The 19,090-nt window shown below is 51.9% G+C and overlaps 1 protein-coding gene across 1 annotated transcript in view; it reads right to left on the bottom strand.

Annotated features, from left to right (window-relative positions):
- The window catches only part of AMPD2 (adenosine monophosphate deaminase 2), a 42,726-nt gene extending 40,684 nt beyond the window's left edge, over positions 1–2,042 (bottom strand). The window contains exon 1 of the mRNA XM_054026356.1: positions 1,906–2,042. Within this exon, the coding sequence (XP_053882331.1) occupies positions 1,906–1,915 (10 nt within the window). The 5' untranslated portion in view covers positions 1,916–2,042. The remainder of the gene's footprint in view (positions 1–1,905) is intronic.
- Between the last annotated feature and the right edge of the window lie 17,048 nt (positions 2,043–19,090).

Below are 19,090 nucleotides of genomic sequence, written 5' to 3'. Positions count from 1 at the left end.
CATGTAACCTGCAGGGTGCTGGGTTTCAGGCCTGTTGAAATGAAATTTGTCACCTGAGGTGAGGCGGGTCTCAGGGCAAACTCAATCAACAACACTGAGAACAATGGACATCAGGGGAGCCAGCCCTGTGTTTATCCTGGACCAGGTACAAGCTTGAAGCTTTACAGAGATAAAAGAACCCCAAGAAATGTCTCTGAACAGGGAACCTCTGGGGGAAGAGACAGTCTGTAACTGTGCTGGAGATGAAGAGCCCCAGTGGTTATCCATTATGGAGGAGACACTCTGCCAGCTGGAGCATCTTATGAAAGGTGGATCTCAGCTTTGTGAACTGAACAAGCACTGAGCATTGGTTAAGGAATACCTTATTCCAGGAAAGGGACTTGTTAGTTGTTAATACATGTGGACTGCACGTTACCTTTTCCTTTTACCTCATGTGTCCTTTTATTTGAATCTTTAACTCAAGCTCTGTTAAATAAACCCATTTGGTTCTACACATCTAAGTGCTGTGAGCTAAGGAGAGTACTGAGCTGAGGAGCAGCTGGGGAACCGGGCATCCTGCATCCAAGGAGGCAGTGGATCGATGTGCCTTGCGGGTATCCAGAAGGCAAAGGAATCGGGCTCTCAAGTGTAAAAGAGTGGGATATGTTAATTGCTAGCCCGCTGACAGAGTGGGGCTCAGGGAACCCAGAGCCCACAGCCCACTGCTTGCGGTACCAGTAGCCACCAGAACTGGGAGATTTTCCCCTGGTGGGCACAGACAAGGCTCTTACCCCCTGTAAGCAGAGGGCAGTGATTTGCCCCAGACACCTCAGGTCACCCCAAAAAGCGTCACACTGCTCTCACAGAAATAACAATAAAAGGAAGAATCCGGAGCTCCGTCTAGATGCTGATTCTGGCTCCAGCCTGGGGCTTGGAGATTTCACAACAGCTGGTTGTGTCACCTTTGGCTTGGGGAATTGCCAGTAGCTAGGCTCTGCTCAGCTGCACTAGGAACCTTGGTGCCCCAGGGGAAAATGTTTCTATTTGCACATGTCAGAAACGAAAACCTTAGCAGCCCTTGTGTTAAACCCCGAGCAGGGGTGGAGTCAGGCCAGGGCCTTTGGCTGGAGCAAAAATGGCCTGCGATTTCCAACCAGCTGCAGGAGAATTGCAGATTATTCCCAGCGAAGTGTGATTGAGGAGCAGGAAACGTGACACACAAACCCCTGGGTACTGGGCAGCCCCCTACCCTTGCCCCGGGTGAGAGCCCTGCCCCCCGGCTGCCTGTAATGTCCCTGCACGTTATGCTGCATAGCGTGTGTAGTAAACACCAGCTGTGCCTCCAAAGGGAACCGTTACCGCATGGGTTGAGCTGGATCCAAACCAAGGCGTCAGTGGGATTAACACGGCCCCTCCCCCCCCCCCGCACAGACCCTTTCCCTGCCCCCGCCCCTCCCCCCAGGGCCTAGGATGTTAGCGCCTCAATTCTTAACCGGGGAGCTGCAGATAACCGGGGGGAGGGGAGGTGGTCAGCGAACAAGCGAGGCGGAAAGACAAAGAGGAACCAAACAATCAGCCTTTGTGCTACAGGAGCCGAGCGCCGGATCTTCCTCCAGGGGGGAGCCCGACCGCAGCCCGGCCCCCGCAGCAGCGCCCCCACGGGCTGCAAAGCCGCCGCTGGGCTCTGCAACCTATGCGCCCTGCATGGGAGGGGATCGAGCAGCAGCGAGCCCGGTGAGCAGAGAGAGACAGGGAGGGAGGGCGGATCATCTCGTCGATTAAGAGAGGGTGAAGGGGGGGCACCAATGGCAGCTTCAGAGTAACACAGAGCGGAAAGGGAAGTAAAGCGGGGGTGGGGGAGACAGTGATACAGAAGCTCCCAGCCCCCGCCCTGCTCTCTCCCAGCCCGGGTACCCCTCGCCCTACCTGAGGCCATGCTGATCCTGCCCTGTCGCTGCCCGGGAGGCAGGAGGCTAGCAGGGGCAGGCTGCCTGGGAAGCAGCGGATGAGCCTCCCACTGCGTGGGGAGAAGAAAGCAGGCTTTGTGTTAAATCTAGGAATGGAGCAAGGCCCGGACTAAATGCTCCTGCTGGTAGAAAATACATGAGACAGGCTGTCCCAGCCAGGGTGCTCTGCCTGCCCTGGAATCCTGCCAGGGGAGGCTCTGGGCTACTGCTGGAGGCCAGTTTACTGCAGGCAGGACCCCCTCCCACCCCTCCAGCTGTAGCTCTGTCTGTGCCTGGAACTTTAGCTCTAATGCTAAGCAGGGGAGCTAAAGGAGAATCTCCATTAGCTATTAGCAGTATAGTGCTTATGACCCCCAGCTGAGCAGTTCTGAATCCATCCAGCAGAGAACAGCGGTGACACACCAGTGAGCTCATTATGCTACAGACATTAATAGCAGGATCTTGCAATTTTCAGCCCCCTCCCCCCATGAGTAATTCTTGGCCTCCCCAAATGCCCCTCCCCTACATCATTGCAGGGCCCTATTCAGAGTTGCCATTCTTCTCTCAGGGGTGACACCACTGTCTTCAGTAGAGTTTCACCAGGCAGTAATTTTGGCCCCCTGTTGTTTAAACCCCTTCATGGACTCACTCCAGCCCACCTCCCAGACCTGGGGCCAGATCCTCAGCTGTGGTAAATGGATGTGACTTCATCAGCATCAATATGACTAGAGCGGCCAAGGCCGGCCCTAGACTAAATGGCACCCCAGGCGAGGAACATCTTACACACACACACTCCTCCGCAGTCTTAGAAGTCATCATACATTATGTGTTAAGCAGGGCAAAAAAAGTAACAGTATTTCTTTTATATTGTTGTGTAGACAGGGGTTCGATAGGGATCTCTGGCATCTCATTAAATATGTCCTTTATTAGTCACTATTTACACCAAGTCTTAAAACACAAGTACACTTTTAGAATTGCACAATCAAACAAGGTTCATACAATACCATAGCGGGGCTCTCACTTCATGTCTCTTCATTCTTACATCTCACTATGGGCTGGCGACACCCTGCCCCTTATCTACCCGTGGTGTTCTAGGAGGTTCAAGGAAAATGTAGTTCTCGAAGTCTGGAAGGTTCCATGAGATTCTACATTCTAGGAGGTTAGTGACAAATGACTCCACCTATGGAACACCTGAAACATGTCACCTCAAACCTTCTCTTTTCCCTTTTGTCGCTAAAAACAAAATCAGCCGCCCGAGCCCAGCACCCCCTGGGTTGCCTGCCCCTAAATCCAAGCTCCTCCTCTCTCCTACTCCTGTGCTGGCCCCTCTCCTCTCTATGCTCCCATACAGTCTCCCCAGCACCGATGCAAGAGTCTCCAACTCTGCAGCTAACTGTCACCTGGAGCAAGAGCCATCTGGACTCTGCTCTGCAGCTCCTGGCCCTGTCTCTGCACTGGGTTCATTTCAGATCTTCACTGGACACATCTTTTCTGCCCCCCCCCCCCCCATTTCCTATTACTGATCAACAAGAAAGTTGAGGTTCTGGGGGGGGGGGAATAAATAAACAATAAAAAGTCCTGCCCCCCAGAGCCGGCTTTAGGACCTGCAGGGCCCGATTCAAATACCTGGCAGCGGTCCGGGTCTTCGGCAGCACTTCGGCGGCTCCACGTCTTCCGCGGCACTAAAGGACCCCCTGCCGCCAAAATGCCGCCGAAGACCCCAGAGCGGACCGCCGCTGGGTGAGCCTAAGGCGCGGTGCCCTCTTACCTGCGGGGCCCGATTCCGGGGAATCGCGGGAATCGGCCTAAAGCTGGCCCTGCTGCCCCCTCACCCGCAGAATCCATTTCCAGTTGTTCTTTGGTTTCTCCTGCTTTCGGCTAGAGCTGCTGAGCAGGAGATGCAGAGGGCGTTGGGGGACAGTAACGGGCATAGTCTGTATGTGACAGGGAGTGATCACCTGGTAGCAGAGGGGAGAGCATGTGTTGGGAGCAAGGAGGCTGGCAAGGATGAGGAGGTGAGTGGGGAAGGGAGGAAGCAGTGATGAAGGGAAGGGGTTGGCTCCCCCTCCTGGCCGTGGATCCAGGGTGCGGGCTCTGCATTCAGTGGCCCCAGGTAATCCCAGGCACCAGCCTCTTGCACCCGTTGAGTCACTCCCACTGGGACCCAAATCCCAGGGCCAGCACCACATACCGAGTTCCACCGTGTCCAGGATCTGCCCCCAGGGACTGCGCAGGGGTAGGGGTGGGGAGGAGATGGAGACCAGCTTACTTTGAGCTCCTCCCCTCAGGCAGCTCTGGAGGGGGTCGAGGGGGGGCAGAGTGAAGCCCTACACCTCTCCTGCCCCAGCAGCTGAACCCATGCGGCTGTTCCCATTCAGCTCCAAGGAGGCAACCACAGATCTCCCTCCCTGCAGTGTGGCTATTGTGGGTACTGGGATGGGCGGGCCGAGGCCTGCCCAGAACTAATGCTCTGTCTGCCCCCTTGGCGGAGGACGAGGAACCCCTGAACCCAGGCCACAAATGAATTTGTGGTGCAACAAATGAAAAACCAGGACTGGGAGCAGGGTCAAAGGTTAAAAATCAGGGCCCCAGAAGAGGGTACCAAGCAGAGAACCCCGAGAGCGCCCACCACTGCTCAAAGGTGTCAGTGGATGCCTCCCAGAAGAGGCATGATTGGACAAGGGCCCGGAAACAGGCCCAGATCACCCCCCATCCAGCTTCCTCCTCCTGGACTGATGGGTGGCTATCTTGGCCAGCACCAGGAGGAGGCAGATGAGGTGGTCTTACAACTTTGTGGGGCCATGGATGGGGTGTGCATAGATGAGGCAGGGCGGGGAAAAGTGCAGCCAGATTCTCAGTGAGGTCCTGGAGAAGCCAGAAAAGGGGCTGCAGCCTGGCACACTGCATAGATGTGTGCCAGGGTCTCTCTCTTGTCACAGAAGGGACGGGTGTCAGGGGATTCTGTGAACCATGCCAGACATATGCCCATGCTCATGGCTCCATGGAGGAGCCGCCAGCTAATACCCCCAATGGGCTGTGGAGCTAGGGTGGAACTTAGACTGTCACACTAGAGCATTGCCAGCAGATCGAGGGACATGATCATTCCCCTCTATTCGACATTGGTGAGGCCTCATCTGGAGTACTGTGTCCAGTTTTGGGCCCCACACTACAAGAAGGATATGGAAAAATTGGAAAGAGTCCAGTGGAGGGCAACAAAAATGATTAGGGGGCTGGAGCACATGACTTATGAGGAGAGGCTGAGGGAACTGGGATTGTTTAATCTGCAGAAGAGAAGAATGAGGGGGGATTTGATAGCTGCTTTCAACTACCTGAAAGGAGGTTCCAAAGTGGATGGATCTAGACTGTTCTCAGTGGTACCTGATGACAGAACAAGGAGTAATGGTCTCAAGTTGCAGTTGGGGAGGTTTAGGTTGGATATTAGGAAAAATTTTTTCACTAGGAGGGTGGTGAAGCACTGGAATGGGTTACCTAGGGAGGTGGTGGAATCTCCTTCCTTAGAGGTTTTTAAGGTCAGGCTTGACAAAGCCCTGGCTGGGATGATTTAGTTGAGAATTGGTCCTGCTTTGAGCAGGGAGTTGGACTAGATGACCTCCTGAGGTCCCTTCCAACCCTGATATTCTATGATTCCACCCTCCACAGATGGCAGCTCCTCCTGCCACTCAGTGTCGGGGTGAGAAACAAGGGAAAGGAAGTGGATGGTATGAAACATGAGCATGTAAGGATGTTCCCTGGGTGCAGTTCAGAGATGGACCAGCTGGATGGCATTTAGCCAACTCAGGGAGTGTGTCAGGGGCAACTGGGGAGGCTTGCAGGGTGTGATACTTCGAGGTTCAACCCAGACCAGTAAGGGGTTGTGTCACCACCTGCCCTGCAACTCTGGATGCCTTAAATGCTACTCTGCCATGGCTCACAGCTCTGACACCAACAGCCAGCCTACAGGCATGTAGGTCACACCCTGGTTCCCATCTGTCTTGGTGACTCCTGTCAGGTTGACCCCAACATCCTCCTAGTCCCAAATTTCCCAAAGCCATCTGCCAATGTAACAGTCTGCTTGGGTTCCCTGGCTTGGAGTTACAGTGTTACCCCTCTCAGCCTCAGCAAGTGGGAGTTCTGCTATTGCTAAGCTGTGTGCCAACTTCCTGACCGGAACAAGAGCTCTGTGTAGCTCAAAGCTTGTCTCTCCTACAAGCAGAAGTTGGGCCAATAAAGTGTCCAGCCCTTGCCTGTAGCACTCCCAGGATTTATTCAGTTTGCTGCTTCTGTAAAGAGACAATATAATTTAACTGAAGCTTGACAAACACTCTGATTTCAATCACAGCCTGAACAGGCTTATAGTAATAGTAAAACAAGTGTATTTAACAGCAGGACATAGGATTATGTGATACCAAGTGTAGGGAATAAAGACAGAAGGGTTCACAAGCAAACAAAAGTAAAAATAGGCTTCTAAGACTAAAACTTAATTTCAGCACGTTACCATCTTTGCCTACAATCCTTCCCCTTGGTTGAAGGCTCAGATGTTCTGTGATCTCAAGAGCTCCGGCCCCTGGAATCCCCCAAGTGATGGATACCTGAATGGCTCTCTGTTTCTGCTTATACCTCCCAAAGCTCATTGACCCTGTTCCAAGAGGCTGGAAGGGCTTCCTGCGGTTCTTCCCTTCCTGTGGGCTTTCCATGCCCCTGCTGTTTCATATGTAAATGGGGCTTCCATTGTTTTGATTCCATAAGGCTTAATTTACACTGGAGACAATTAGCTGCCGACCCTCCTATCTGAGAGAAAACCCCGTGTCTGGTCACCGACTTTAAAGTGTAATATCGATGAGTATCCATTTATCCTACTATAGTATTAATGCAGACTAGTGTATTACAGGCTTTCCTAAAACAGCTCACTCAATACATTTCTATCACACAGTAATGTTGTATACAATCTGTTGATTCAATACTTATCATTTGCGGGTCAGACACCCTGTCTTTAGAGCCCAGTAAACCTTTGAAATGGATTCCTCTGAAGTGTATCCCCAGATACAGTTTTTTGCTCCTTCTGGGGTGTAGATGCTGTGTTGGCTCCACCCTGCTTGATAGCTTTGTTTACCTTATATGTAAATATACTTCATTGTCTCTGCCTGAGACCAGCCTGGTTAGACAAGCAAATACACATTGTGACGGGTTGGATCACAGAAACCCCCTTGGGAGCTGCCACCCGATGTGCAAAGACTACCCCTGCTTCTGTTTACCCTGCCAGCTCAGGACTCCAGCACCCTGTCTTGCTGAGCCAGCCACTCCTGTCTGGCTCTAACACAGATCCAGGGTCTGAATCTCCTGTCCCAAAGCTGCAAGTTTACCTGAAAACAGCTCACAGTAGTGTGCTTGTCTTTAGCACTCAGATGCCCAACTCCCAATGGGGTCCAAACCCAGATAAATCCGTTTTACCCTGCATAAAGCTTATGCAGGGCAAACTCATAAATTGTTCGCCCTCTATAACACTGATAGAGAGATATGCACAGTTGTTTGCTCCCCCAGGTATTAATACATACTCTGAGTAAATTACTAAATAAAAAGTGATTTTATTAAATACAGAGAGTAGGATTTAAGTGGTTCAAAGTAGTAACAGACAGAACAAAGTAAGTCACCAAGCAAAATAAAATAAAATGCGCAAATCTATGCCTAATCAAACTAAATACAGATAATCTCACCCTCAGAGATGCTTCAGTAAGTTTTTCTCAGACTGGACATCTTCCAGGCCTGGGCACAATTCTTTCCCCTGGTACAGCTCTTGTTGCAGCTCAGGTGGTAGCTAGGGGATTCTTCATGATGGCTCCTCCCCCTCTCTGTTCTCTTCCCCCCTTTATATATCTTTTGCTTAAGGCGGGAACCCTTTGTCCCTCTGGGTTTCCACCCCCCCTCACTGGAAAAGTGTGACGAACTGGGCCTGTTCTCACTGTGGTCTGTGAATGCTGACAGGGGAGTGTGGCTGGGATAGTCTGCATTGGAGGATGGGAGACTGCCCGAGGGCGCATACCTGAGTGTGTAACATGAGAACCCAGGAAGGGGTTGAAGGCCAGGTGACTCCTTAGCCTGGGAAACTGAACAAAGGCTGTGGGAGGGGTCGCTGGAGGCAGGTGGCTGGAAGCGAGCTGGAGAGATGGCTGGGAGGCAGAGATGGCTCTGACCCCCCCAAAGGGGGGTGGGCTGGGATGCCCTGGGACCCCAAGCTGGACTTAACTGAGGGGGATCCTGTTGTCTGTGCCTGCAAGACCTGTCTTGGACTGTATTCCTGTCATCCAAATAAACCTTCTGCTTTACTGGCTGGCTGAGAGTCATGGTGAATCGCAGGGAGCCGGGGGTGCAGGGCCCTGAGTCCCCCAATACTCCGTGACAAAAAGCACCAGGTTAAAGATGGATTCCAGTTTAGGTGACATGATCACATGTCACTGCAAGACTTCATTACTCTCTTGCCAGCACACACATATACAGGAAGACTCACAGGTAAATACAGCCATCTGCAGACAATGGGAGTCATCAAGATTCCAAACCATCATGAATGGTCCACACTTTACACAATTACAATAGGCCCTCAGAGTTACATTTTATATTTCTAGTTTTAGATACAAGAGTGGTACATTTATACAAATCAGATGATCATACTCAGTAGATTATAAGCTTTGTAATGATACCTTACAAGAGACCTTTTGCATGAAGCATATCCCAGTTACGTTACATTCACTTATTACCGTATTTTCTCTAAAACTATCTCAGTTACATTATATTGACTTATTATCAAGTTTTTATAAAACCATATAGACTGCACAACGTCACACACATTCCTTTGTCTAAGGCAGCCTTGGCTTATGCATTGCTTGCGAAACACGTTTTAAGAACATAATCCTAGTACATATCCATAACTCTTTGTACACCCCCCTTACAGACATCATGCAAGAATATTAGTAATCAGTGAGATATGAGTTTTTCAATCACATACGACATGCCACCTTTTAGGTATATATCATGGCAAAAGTGTGTTAGGTGTAGTGAGTGTGGGGTCAGGCCTGACAGAGTTGCTGACACAGAATAGTGAACCATCAATGGGTCTGTGTGTCACACAGGGCAGGGGTCTGATGAGGAGCTCAGGAGCGCTAGAGGTGGGCAGGGAGCGCCCTCCTGCAGGATGCGCTCGAGAACAGTGAGAGAAGCAGGGGACAAGGCCGCCCTCACCTCCGGCGCACACAACGGGGATCCACAAAGCCTGCAAACCCATGTGCTGGCCAAGCACCATGGGCTCTACCCAGTCCCACCATAGTCCAGGAAGTCTTCGATTCTGGTGGCACCAGCCAGGACCAGCCTCCAGCACACCCAGAGGGACACCATCCACTGCATACAAGGGTGTGCGCTGTGTAGGATTTCTCGTAGGAGACCTTCCCCCTCGGTGGTCACTGCGGCCGTGCTCACTGAGAGTAGCTTCCAGGTCCTGGCAGACAAACAGTGGCTCAGATAGGTCCCAGGGAAGACCTGTCGGGTGGAGATAAAAGAGCTGCCGGTCATATCGGAGTACCCTCCATGCCGGACTATGAGCGCCATAAAGAAGGTTCTGCAGGGCCGGACGGCTGAACGGGTGCACCTGACTGTGAATATAGGCCCAGGGGGAGGCTCAGGACACCCACAGAGAGAAACCCAGTACACTCCTGGCCAGAAAAACTCCAGGATCTTCTTCTGGAGGCTGGCCAGGGTCCCCGGGGGTGGGATCAAGGTGTGAACCCATGCTAGAGCATGGACAGGACTAGCTGGCTGATCACCAGTACCCACCACCAAAGGGAAAAGCACCCGAGCACCACCATCCACCTCCATAGACAGCCTGGACTCCTGAGCAATCCAACTCCCCTCAGCGTGGCTGCCATGATCCATCCCTCCCCTGCACAGAGGATACTGTGACCTGCCCCCTCCTGCCATGAAGGGTTTATGGTGCTGCTCTTTGGGGCTTCACCCACAGAAACCTCCAGCCCCCAGAGCAAGGAGGAGGCGGTCCCAGGGGAACCCCGCTAGGGATCACAGGTTCAGCTGCAGGCGCCACATCACCCAGATGATACTGACAAACAGCAGGCAGTCAGAGAAGAGCAAGGGAGAGCTGGCAGGTGGGGAGAAACTAAAAGAGCCCAAACCTCCCAGCTGAGCCAAGCACCTGCTCTGATCTACCAGATTGGTCACCAGCCTGCCATGGGGCATTTAAAACAACTGGAGGGAATAACCCTGCATTGGTTTAATAGGGGGTTCCATCCCCGTGTGCTGTTCCCTGTGGTGCAGAAGGCTGGTCCCAGCTGCCAGCGGCTCCAGATGTCAAGCTGATTGCCTGGCAGCATCTCCCAGCAGCTGCCAGCTCCGCCCAGAATCGCAGCTCATGGACTGATGAGACTTTGCTCAGGAGATTAGAGCCATGCATGAAATGGGCTCCAGGGGGCAGCCCCGTGTCACCTGATCTCTGAACCCAGCAGGGGTTCTACTCCGCTCTAACCTACCGCACCGCAATTCTCTCCTGCGGGGCTGGATGCCACCTTGCTGTTGGGCCTGTTATAAAATAATCCAAGTCACATGATTCATAGTGAAGTAATGGGGACGCCTGTATAGCTGCAAATTCCCCACTCAGACCTCGTGGTGCTGGGGCTCTGCCGGTGTGAACAGCCTCTTGCCATTAAACAGCTGTTCAATGTGGGATCCCTGAACTGTCCCTCCTGCGACAGACCCATGGAAATCTGGAGCTGTGCGAGTTTCAGAAGGGGCAGGGATCATGGGCCCTTGCTGTGCTGAGAGCCAAGCCTCCAGCACTGCCGAACTGCTCCATGGCTAACAGGTAACCCCCTGCCTACGCAACGGGAAACTGCAAGCATGCTGGATCTGCAAGCAGCAGAGAGCGTGAGCTGCAGGGGAATGGCAATACTGGGGAGCCTGGGTGATTAGAAGGAAAAGCCAGCCTTTTAAGAGACACGTGTGCCAAGACAGTCCAACCGTAGCAGGGTCACTACTTGGTCAGATGTTCCAGATCCCTGCTGGTGTAAATCAGTAGAACTCCATCAGCTTCCCTAGTTTATTCCAGCAAAGGCTCCTGACCCCAAGCACCATCCAGGAACTGAAGAACATGGGGAGCGTGAGTCCGTAGAGGGTGCTCTTCCCAGCTGGTGCTGAATCAGTGCTCTAGGAAAGCGCTCACAAGCGACGTGCTGCTGGCGGTGCCGTCTTTCAGATGAGACGCAGAGCCAGGGCTCTGTCCACCACACGTGTGATGAAAGGTTTCTGGGCTCTTGTCCTAATAAATTCCATCCTGCATAACTATTTCCTAGGGATCGTAGGTATTTATCTGGCCCCCCTCATTACAACCTCTGAGCCCCTCACACCTTTCACGGAGTTCTCCTGTGCAGCCTGGCAGCTCACCGACGGGGAACTGAGGCACAGAGAAGTTAAGATCTGGTCTACACCTAAAACTTGGATCAACCTAGCTATGTTGCTCAGGGCTGTAAAAAATTTCATGCCCTGTGAGACATAGTTAGGTTGACCTAACGCCCGCTGTAGACACTAGGTCAATGGAAGAATTTTTCTCTTAATCTAGCTGCTGCCTCTTGGAGAGGTGGATGTGAAGCCTCCTGGGGGTACTCAAGGCTGTGAGGATCTCGCCACCACCTGCCCCTTAGTATGAGGAAGCCTTGTCTGTGCCTGCTGGGAGTCAACTCCACAGGCCACGGGCAACACAAGCCCAGCCCTCTAAGGTCACACAGGTCCCACCATCACTCCACAGATTAGCGACAGGCACACACCAGCCCTCGAGTCCTCCGAGCGTCTACCTGGAGTGTCCCATCCCGATGCTCAGAGTATTCACTGATCTGCTGCTTCCAAAGACAGAGAACAACCCAATGCACCAGGTCCACCACAGGTCACCGCCCTGCTCAACACACAGTGTTTAGATTTGTTTATAGTGAAACCAAGTGTAAGATCATTTAACAAAACTCAGAGATTCTAGTAGTAGCGTTGGAAACAAATGGTTACAGATAAAATAAAATCCTAACACCCATTCTAGAGCACAGACTTAATTAACAAGGTGCTCTCCTGTCTAATAACATGTTGATCACCAAAAATCCTTCCAGCACTTAGGGTGACCAGGCAGCAAGTGTGAAAAATCGGGACAGGGGGGGGGGGGGTAATAGGAGTCTATATAAGAAAAAGACCCAAAAATTGGGACTGTCCCTATAAAATCGGGACATCTTTACAGCCAGTTGCTTTATAGGCTTCTTTCAGGAGTTTGCCTCCTTGGTGAAGGATTCAATGTCTCTTTGCACTCCGAGCTATACCACCATAACAATCCTTCGGATGCATTCATGAACAGAACATCCCCAGCTGTTTGGTTCTACCTGTAGATTTCCTCTCTTGTCAATTTTGCAATCTCTCAATTGGCACTGGGCTCTGTGTGCAAACAGCCATTCGGTGTGAGGCAGACGATGCACACATGGCCAGACAGGGAGTTAGGTATCAGTTACCTCCTGCCTGAAAGGAATGTCTCCGATGGACTTCACCACCTGGTGACCTGCCTTAACACCAGGACCTTAACAACATAGTGTTCAGTAGAGATACAACACCTTAACTAGTAACAGAGGGTCCTGTGGCACCTTTAAGACTAACAGAAGTATTGGGAGCATAAGCTTTCGTGGGTAAGAACCTCACCTTAACTATTCTCCATGCAGACATTTCACAACGATTTTGATGCCCCAGGGCTACTGGCTCTCATGCCACTCTTTGGTGAACTATTATGCAGTTATCTGGCCATGGGGATCCCTGTACAATCTTATGCATCCCCTATTCCCTCTGCCTCTTGGCATCAGGCGGTCACTGGGTCACAGTGGATTACCTACATCAACAGGAAAACCACTTCCGTTGATGTGGGAAGCACAGACATACTGGAGCATAGACATACCCTAAGTGATTTGGCCAAGGTCCCGGAGGGATTCTGTGCAGACCAAGGAATTGACCCTGGGTCTGCAGAGTCCCCAGGCAGCATCCTAAGCACAGGGCCATCAATCCCACTGCAATTCTAACCCTGTTTACAAAGAGTTGCACATGCCTGTGGCATTGTGTAAAAAATGAATCCAGCACTGATCTAGCATACATCAGGTACACGTCACAAAGCAACAAAGCTGGGAAACCATGTTCCTTATTAGAGATAGGGAAACTGAGGCACAGAAAGATGGACCAACTTTGCCATTGACCTGCTGTGTGATTTTGGGCGAGCCAGAAACAGAACCGCAGAGCTCAGGTCACCTGATTCTCAGCCCACTACTCTATAATATTTCCATACAGGATTTGCTTTCCTCTCATCCTATAGTGTTATAGTGCACCGTTAAAATACTGATGTGCCACTCAGGAGGTGGCTGCATTACAACGGTGGATTAAATCTTCTTGATAGATTGGTAAGGCTATCTACATCACCTAGGATCTGGGGCTTATAGTGGATCACAACCTGAATATGATGCAGTTATGAAAAAGGCAAATATCATTCTGGGATGTATGAACAGGAATGTCATATGTAAGACACCGGAGGTAATTGTCCTGCACTAGTGAGACTTCAGCTGGAGTCCTGTGTCCAGTTCTGGGTGCCATACGTGAGAAACGTGGATAAACTGGAGAGTCCAGAGAAGAGCAATCAAAACAGTAAAAGGTTTAGAAAATCTGGCCCATGAGGAAAGGTAAAAAAGCTGGGTCCATTTAGTCTCGAGAAAAAAAAGACAGGAGGGAGGACTTGATAAGTGTCTTCAAATACATTAAGGGCTGTTATAAAGAGGCTGGTGATCAGTTGTTCTCTTTGTCCACTGGAGGTAGGACAAATAGTAATGGACTTTATCTGCAGCCAGGGAGATTGAGGTTAGATATTAGGGGAAACTGTCTAACTTCCTGGGTAGTTAAGTGCTGGAACAAGCTCCCAAGGGAGGTCACGACATCCCCATTATTAGAGGTTTTTAAGAACAGGAAGGACACACACCTGCCAGGGACGGTCTAGGTTTACTTGGGGACTAGATGCTCTCTCAAGGGCCCTTCAAATCCTGATCCTATCTGTGTGCCTATACCTCATAAGGATGCTATCAGGCAAAGGAAATGCTTCAAATGCCCAGTGGTAAGCAGCACCCAGGAGAGGGAGGGATGGATGTGCATAGGAAAGATTCTAGGTCAGTTAAATATGTGCTAATAATAAGGGTCTGTTGTGGAAACAGAAAAACAAATCCTTAGGCCGAAGCCAGAGTGAAGGGGTCTGTAAGCAAAGGCGAAGAGCGTTACACTGTAGGGTTATGGCAAGGGTCAGAGATTCATGTCTCTGCTTGCCCGCCTGGCTTTCACTGTCCCTCGCTTTAGGTCTCTACCTCACTCTGCCCCATTCACCCCTCAGCTCCTCACACTTCTCTTTCCCTTTGGGACCTGGGATCCACATCTCAGCATTAGAAGTGGAGTGATAATGGGAAGTGCTGGTGTTAAATTCTGCCCCTTGCTCATACCAGCCCAGCCCCACTGCAAGCATAGCACATGGCCTGTGGAGCACAAGGGACGTGCTTGTGTGTGTGTGTACACGTTTGTGCAAGGCTGTGAGCATGCGGGAGTGCTTGTGCACAGCAGGGGGTCCTTTCTTAGCCACCAGTGCCGGCTGAGGGCAAAGCCATCCAAGAGAAAGGCCCCTGGGCAAGCAGGCTCTCATCATGAAAGAAACAGGCTGCTGGGGCCATTAGTCCAGAGCAGGCCAGTCCTAGAGGTAAAGGCAGCACTTAGCTCCCACACCTGGACAGGGGCTGTGCTTCAGCCTACAACTGAGTCACTTCAGCCAAGTGCCCTAAGGAAAGGATTGTTCAGGCTGAATGAGGCTGCCCCTTGGTGTCTGTACCAACCATGGGTTGTGGATCAGCCTGTGCCATCCCCCTTCATTTCTCTCCCTCCCCCCCCATCTCTACCTCTCCCTTTCTTTCCTCATTCTCAGCAGCTCCCCTTATCCACCCTCTCCAGGGCTTTCCTGTTAATCCCTCAAGGGCTGAGTGAGGGGGATTGGCCCGCAGCTTTTATAACTCCTCAGCTGGTGAAGGATGTGGGCTTGACAGCAGCGTGGGGAGAGGGGCGGCCAGGCCCGTCTCCACAGACAAGGCCCCCTGCAGCATCGCACCTCACCCTGCCCAGTAGGGCTGCATTCGGCCTTTGGCCTCTATGCTGAGCCTGCCAGCCAGGGGACTGGACGCAGCAATGGAGGGATGGGTGCCTGCCCGCCAGGAGACGGGCTCAGACACACCAATGCATTTCACTGAGGCCACCAGAAGGCAACGTCTTTTAGGCATGACTGCCCCAGGCTGTATTTGAATTAGCAACCTAGCAGCCACATTCCACTGAGCCAGCCTCTCCTTGGAAGAGCCAGCTCCACCAGTCCCCCTTGAGATGCTTCTTTAAACCTCCCCCCATGGCTCTTCTTAACCTCATTCCCTTGGCCCACTTCTGCTCTTGCCCCACCCCCCGCTTGCACCTTTTGCCTCCCCCTCACAGCCCTGTGTCTCCTCTCCAGTGCTTTAGCTGGAGCCTCCCGAAAAGTCCCAGGGAGACAGAGCAGCTGTCATTCCAGGGGGTGGATTTCAGCCCAGGGCTTAGGGACCTTTCCCAGGCGATTGCTCTGCAAAGTCACCCTAATCTGTGGCAAGCAAAGGGGCTATTTTTAGAAAGCCTCCAAGCAAAGGGAATTCCACAAACTCAGTCTGGTGGCTCCTTCCTGCCATGCACCCACTGTTAGAGCATTTCTAGGGGAAACCTACAAGGGGATCATTAAAGATGATCATTTTCAGGTGACTGCAAAGCTTGGGGCTATAAATAAGCCATGCAAAGTGGCCAGCTCAGCACTGGGCGAACATGGCACACACATCAAAGAGTGTCAGGGAGCAGATCTCAGGGCAGGGCGGAACATGCTGCTCCATCGCCTCCCCCCTCTGGGAAAGAAAGGTCACTAGTGCATGCAGTCCCCATAGAGCGCCTGGTGCCCACATGTCCTGTGACTGCCGTGGGGGAGAGGAGAGAGCCAGCAGTGCTGCATCGACCCCTGGGCTCAGCCATTCTGCTCCTCCACAGGTGGGCCCTGCAGACTGGAAGGCCAGTCACAGCCTGCTATGGCCATTGTGGGATCCAGCTGGTGAAGGAGGACGACAAGATGGGTCAGGACTTACCTTGGCGGTGCTAGTCTCCAGCTACTGGCGAAAGCAGAAGGAAGAGTTAATGCCCCTCTCTCCAGGCAGGATCTGGAAGTGGGGCGAGATGCCTTTCCCCTGCCTATTTTCTCCCAGTCAGATCCGCACCCAGGCTGGGGTTCAGAGCTCCAGGCATCCAAAGTTCCAAGCACCTGCCAGCCAACCTTGAGGCGTCTCCCCAGGGACTCAGTTCAGAACTGCCACCCATCCTCCCCCGCCACATCCTGATTTGAACCGTTTGAAGACTAGTCAGTTCCCAGCCAGATTTTCACTGAGAAAAAGGCACATTCTCATGGCCTTTTGAGCAGCCACTCAGCCAGTCATGCCCCTGCTGGGCATCTGGCACTGGTTCCCAACCCCTCTTGAAGAGGGAGCCCATGGGTAGACAGCTGGCACCAAGAGGTCAGGCTAAGGGTGGGTATGAACTGGCACAGAGTCTGCCAGGTAGCTGTGTGAGGTGGGCAGGCAGCATGAGTCTGTGCCCACTGGCGATGGGACCTTCAGGGCAGTGGGAAGGTTCATAGAATCATAGAATATCAGGGTTGGAAGGGACCTCAAGAGGTCATCTAGTCCAACCCCTTGCTCAAAGCAGGACCAATTCCCAACTAAATCATCCCAGCCAGGGCTTTGTCAAGACGGGCCTTAAAAACCTCCAAGGAAGGAGATTCCACCACCTCCCTAGGTAACACATTCCAGTGTTTCACCACCCTCCTAGTGAAATAGTTTTTCCTAATATCCAACCGGGACCTCCCCCACTGCAACTTGAGACCATTGCTCCTTGTTCTGTCATCTGCCACCACTGAGAACAGCTGAGCTCCATCCTCTTTGGATCCCCCCCTCAGGTAGTTGAAGGCTGCTATCAAATCCCCCCTCATTCTTCTCTTCTGGAGCCTAAACAATCCCAGCTCCCTCAGCCTCTCCTCATAAGTCATGTGCTCCAGACCCCTAATCATTTTTGTTGCCCTCCGTTTGACTCCTTCCAATTTTTCCACATCCTTCTTGTAGTGTGGGGACCAAAACTGGACACAGTATTCCAGATGAGGCCTCACCAATGTTGAATAAAGGGGAACGATCACGTTCCTCGATCTGCTGGCAATGCCCTTACTTATACAGCCCAAAATGCCGTTAGCCTTCTTGGCAACAAGCGCACACTGTTGACTCATATCCAGCTTCTCGTCCGCTGTGACCCCTAGGTCCTTTTCTGCAGAACTGCTGCCTAGCCATTCGGTCCCTAGTCTGTAGCAGTGCATGGGATTCTTCCGTCCTAAGTGCAGGACTCTGCACTTGTCCTTGTTGAACCTCATCAGGTTTTTTTTGGCCCAATCCTCTAATTTGTCTAGGTCCCTCTGTATCCAATCCCTACCCTCTAGTGTATCTACCACGCCTCCTAGTTTAGTGTCATCTGCAAACTTGCTGAGAGTGCAGTCAACACCATCCTCCAGATCATTAATAAAGATATTAAACAAAACCGGCCCCAGGACCGACCCTTGGGGCACTCCGCTTGAAACCGACTGCCACCTAGACAGGGAGCCATTGATCACTACCCGTTGAGCCCGACGATCTAGCCAGCTTTCTATCCACCTTACAGTCCATTCATCCAGCCCATACTTCTTTAACTTGGCGGAAAGAATACTGTGGGAGACCGTATCAAAAGCTTTGCTCAAGTCAAGGAATAACACATCCACTGCTTTCCCCTCATCCACAGAGCCAGTTATTTCATCATAGAAGGCAATTAGGTTAGTCAGGCACGACTTCCCCTTCATGAATCCATGCTGACTGTTCCTGATCACTTTCCCCTCCTCTAAGTGTTTCATAATTGATTCCTTGAGGACCTGCTCCATGATTTTTCCAGGGACTGAGGTGAGGCTGACTGGCCTGTAGTTCCCCAGATCCTCCTTCTTCCCTTTTTTAAAGATGGGCACTACATTAGCCTTTTTCCAGTCATCTGGGACCTCCCCTGATCGCCATGAGTGAGTTTTCAAATGGTTCTCATGGAGAAAATGTGAGCAACCCTATTAAAGGGTTAACAGCCAGGGAAAGCAAGGGGGAACCTATGACTGGCTGCAGCCCCTGCTGCCAGAGCGATGGGGTCATCTCTACTGCATGGGCTGAACTGGTCATTACCCACAGCAGCAAATACCCAGAAGGAGAGCGAGGCTGGGAGGGGTGTTTGCCTAGCATTGCAAAATCTTGGGATGTGCGAGGCGGCAGCTCCTCAGATGAGAGCGGGAAGTGTTGATGCTGCATCCGGGGGGAGGCTTCTCCTAGGGCCTCAGTGCAGACCCCCACCACTCACAGCTACTCCCTATCGTGGTGCAGTCCTTCTGCCCTCCCCCAACCGAGCCCCACCAAGACAGTCCTTCCTCTTGCCATCCCATGCCGGAGGAGGTGTGGGTTGCCCCAGGCCAGCCCCAGAAGGGCACATGTTCCCAGTGACCTCAGCTCAGCTTGGATGGATGTGAAAGGTTTGGTATTTTAATTGGTCACATCTACTGGCACCGCTCCATTAGCAGCGGGTTTATTAGAAGTGTTTGGAGACTTGCATGCTTCCCAGGGTGCTTGGGAATCTTTGACCACTCACTGCATTGTCCCTTCTGGAGTCTTTCACAACAGGGCCTTTGTTTCCTATTTAACACACAGCAAAAGAGAGAACAAGCTGCCACAACCTGGCCCAGTCCCCGTCTGTGGGTGGATACCAGCCTCTTGTGAGCTGATTCAATTGCTGGATTGCTCCTGGTCTACACTACGGGTTTAGGTCGAATTTAGCAGCGTTAAATCGAATTAAGCCTGGACACGTCCACACGACGAAGCCCTTTCTTTCGACTTAAAGGGTCCTTTAAACCGGTTTCTTTACACCACCTCCGACGAGGGGATTAGCGATAAAATCGGCCTTTGCGGGTCGGAATTGGGGTAGTG

This window comes from Malaclemys terrapin, chromosome 4, assembly GCF_027887155.1.
Source record: "Malaclemys terrapin pileata isolate rMalTer1 chromosome 4, rMalTer1.hap1, whole genome shotgun sequence".
NCBI classification, from domain to species: Eukaryota; Metazoa; Chordata; order Testudines; family Emydidae; genus Malaclemys; species Malaclemys terrapin.
The sequence above is the reverse complement of the archived record's forward strand: the minus strand, read 5'-3'. Positions and strand labels throughout refer to the sequence as shown.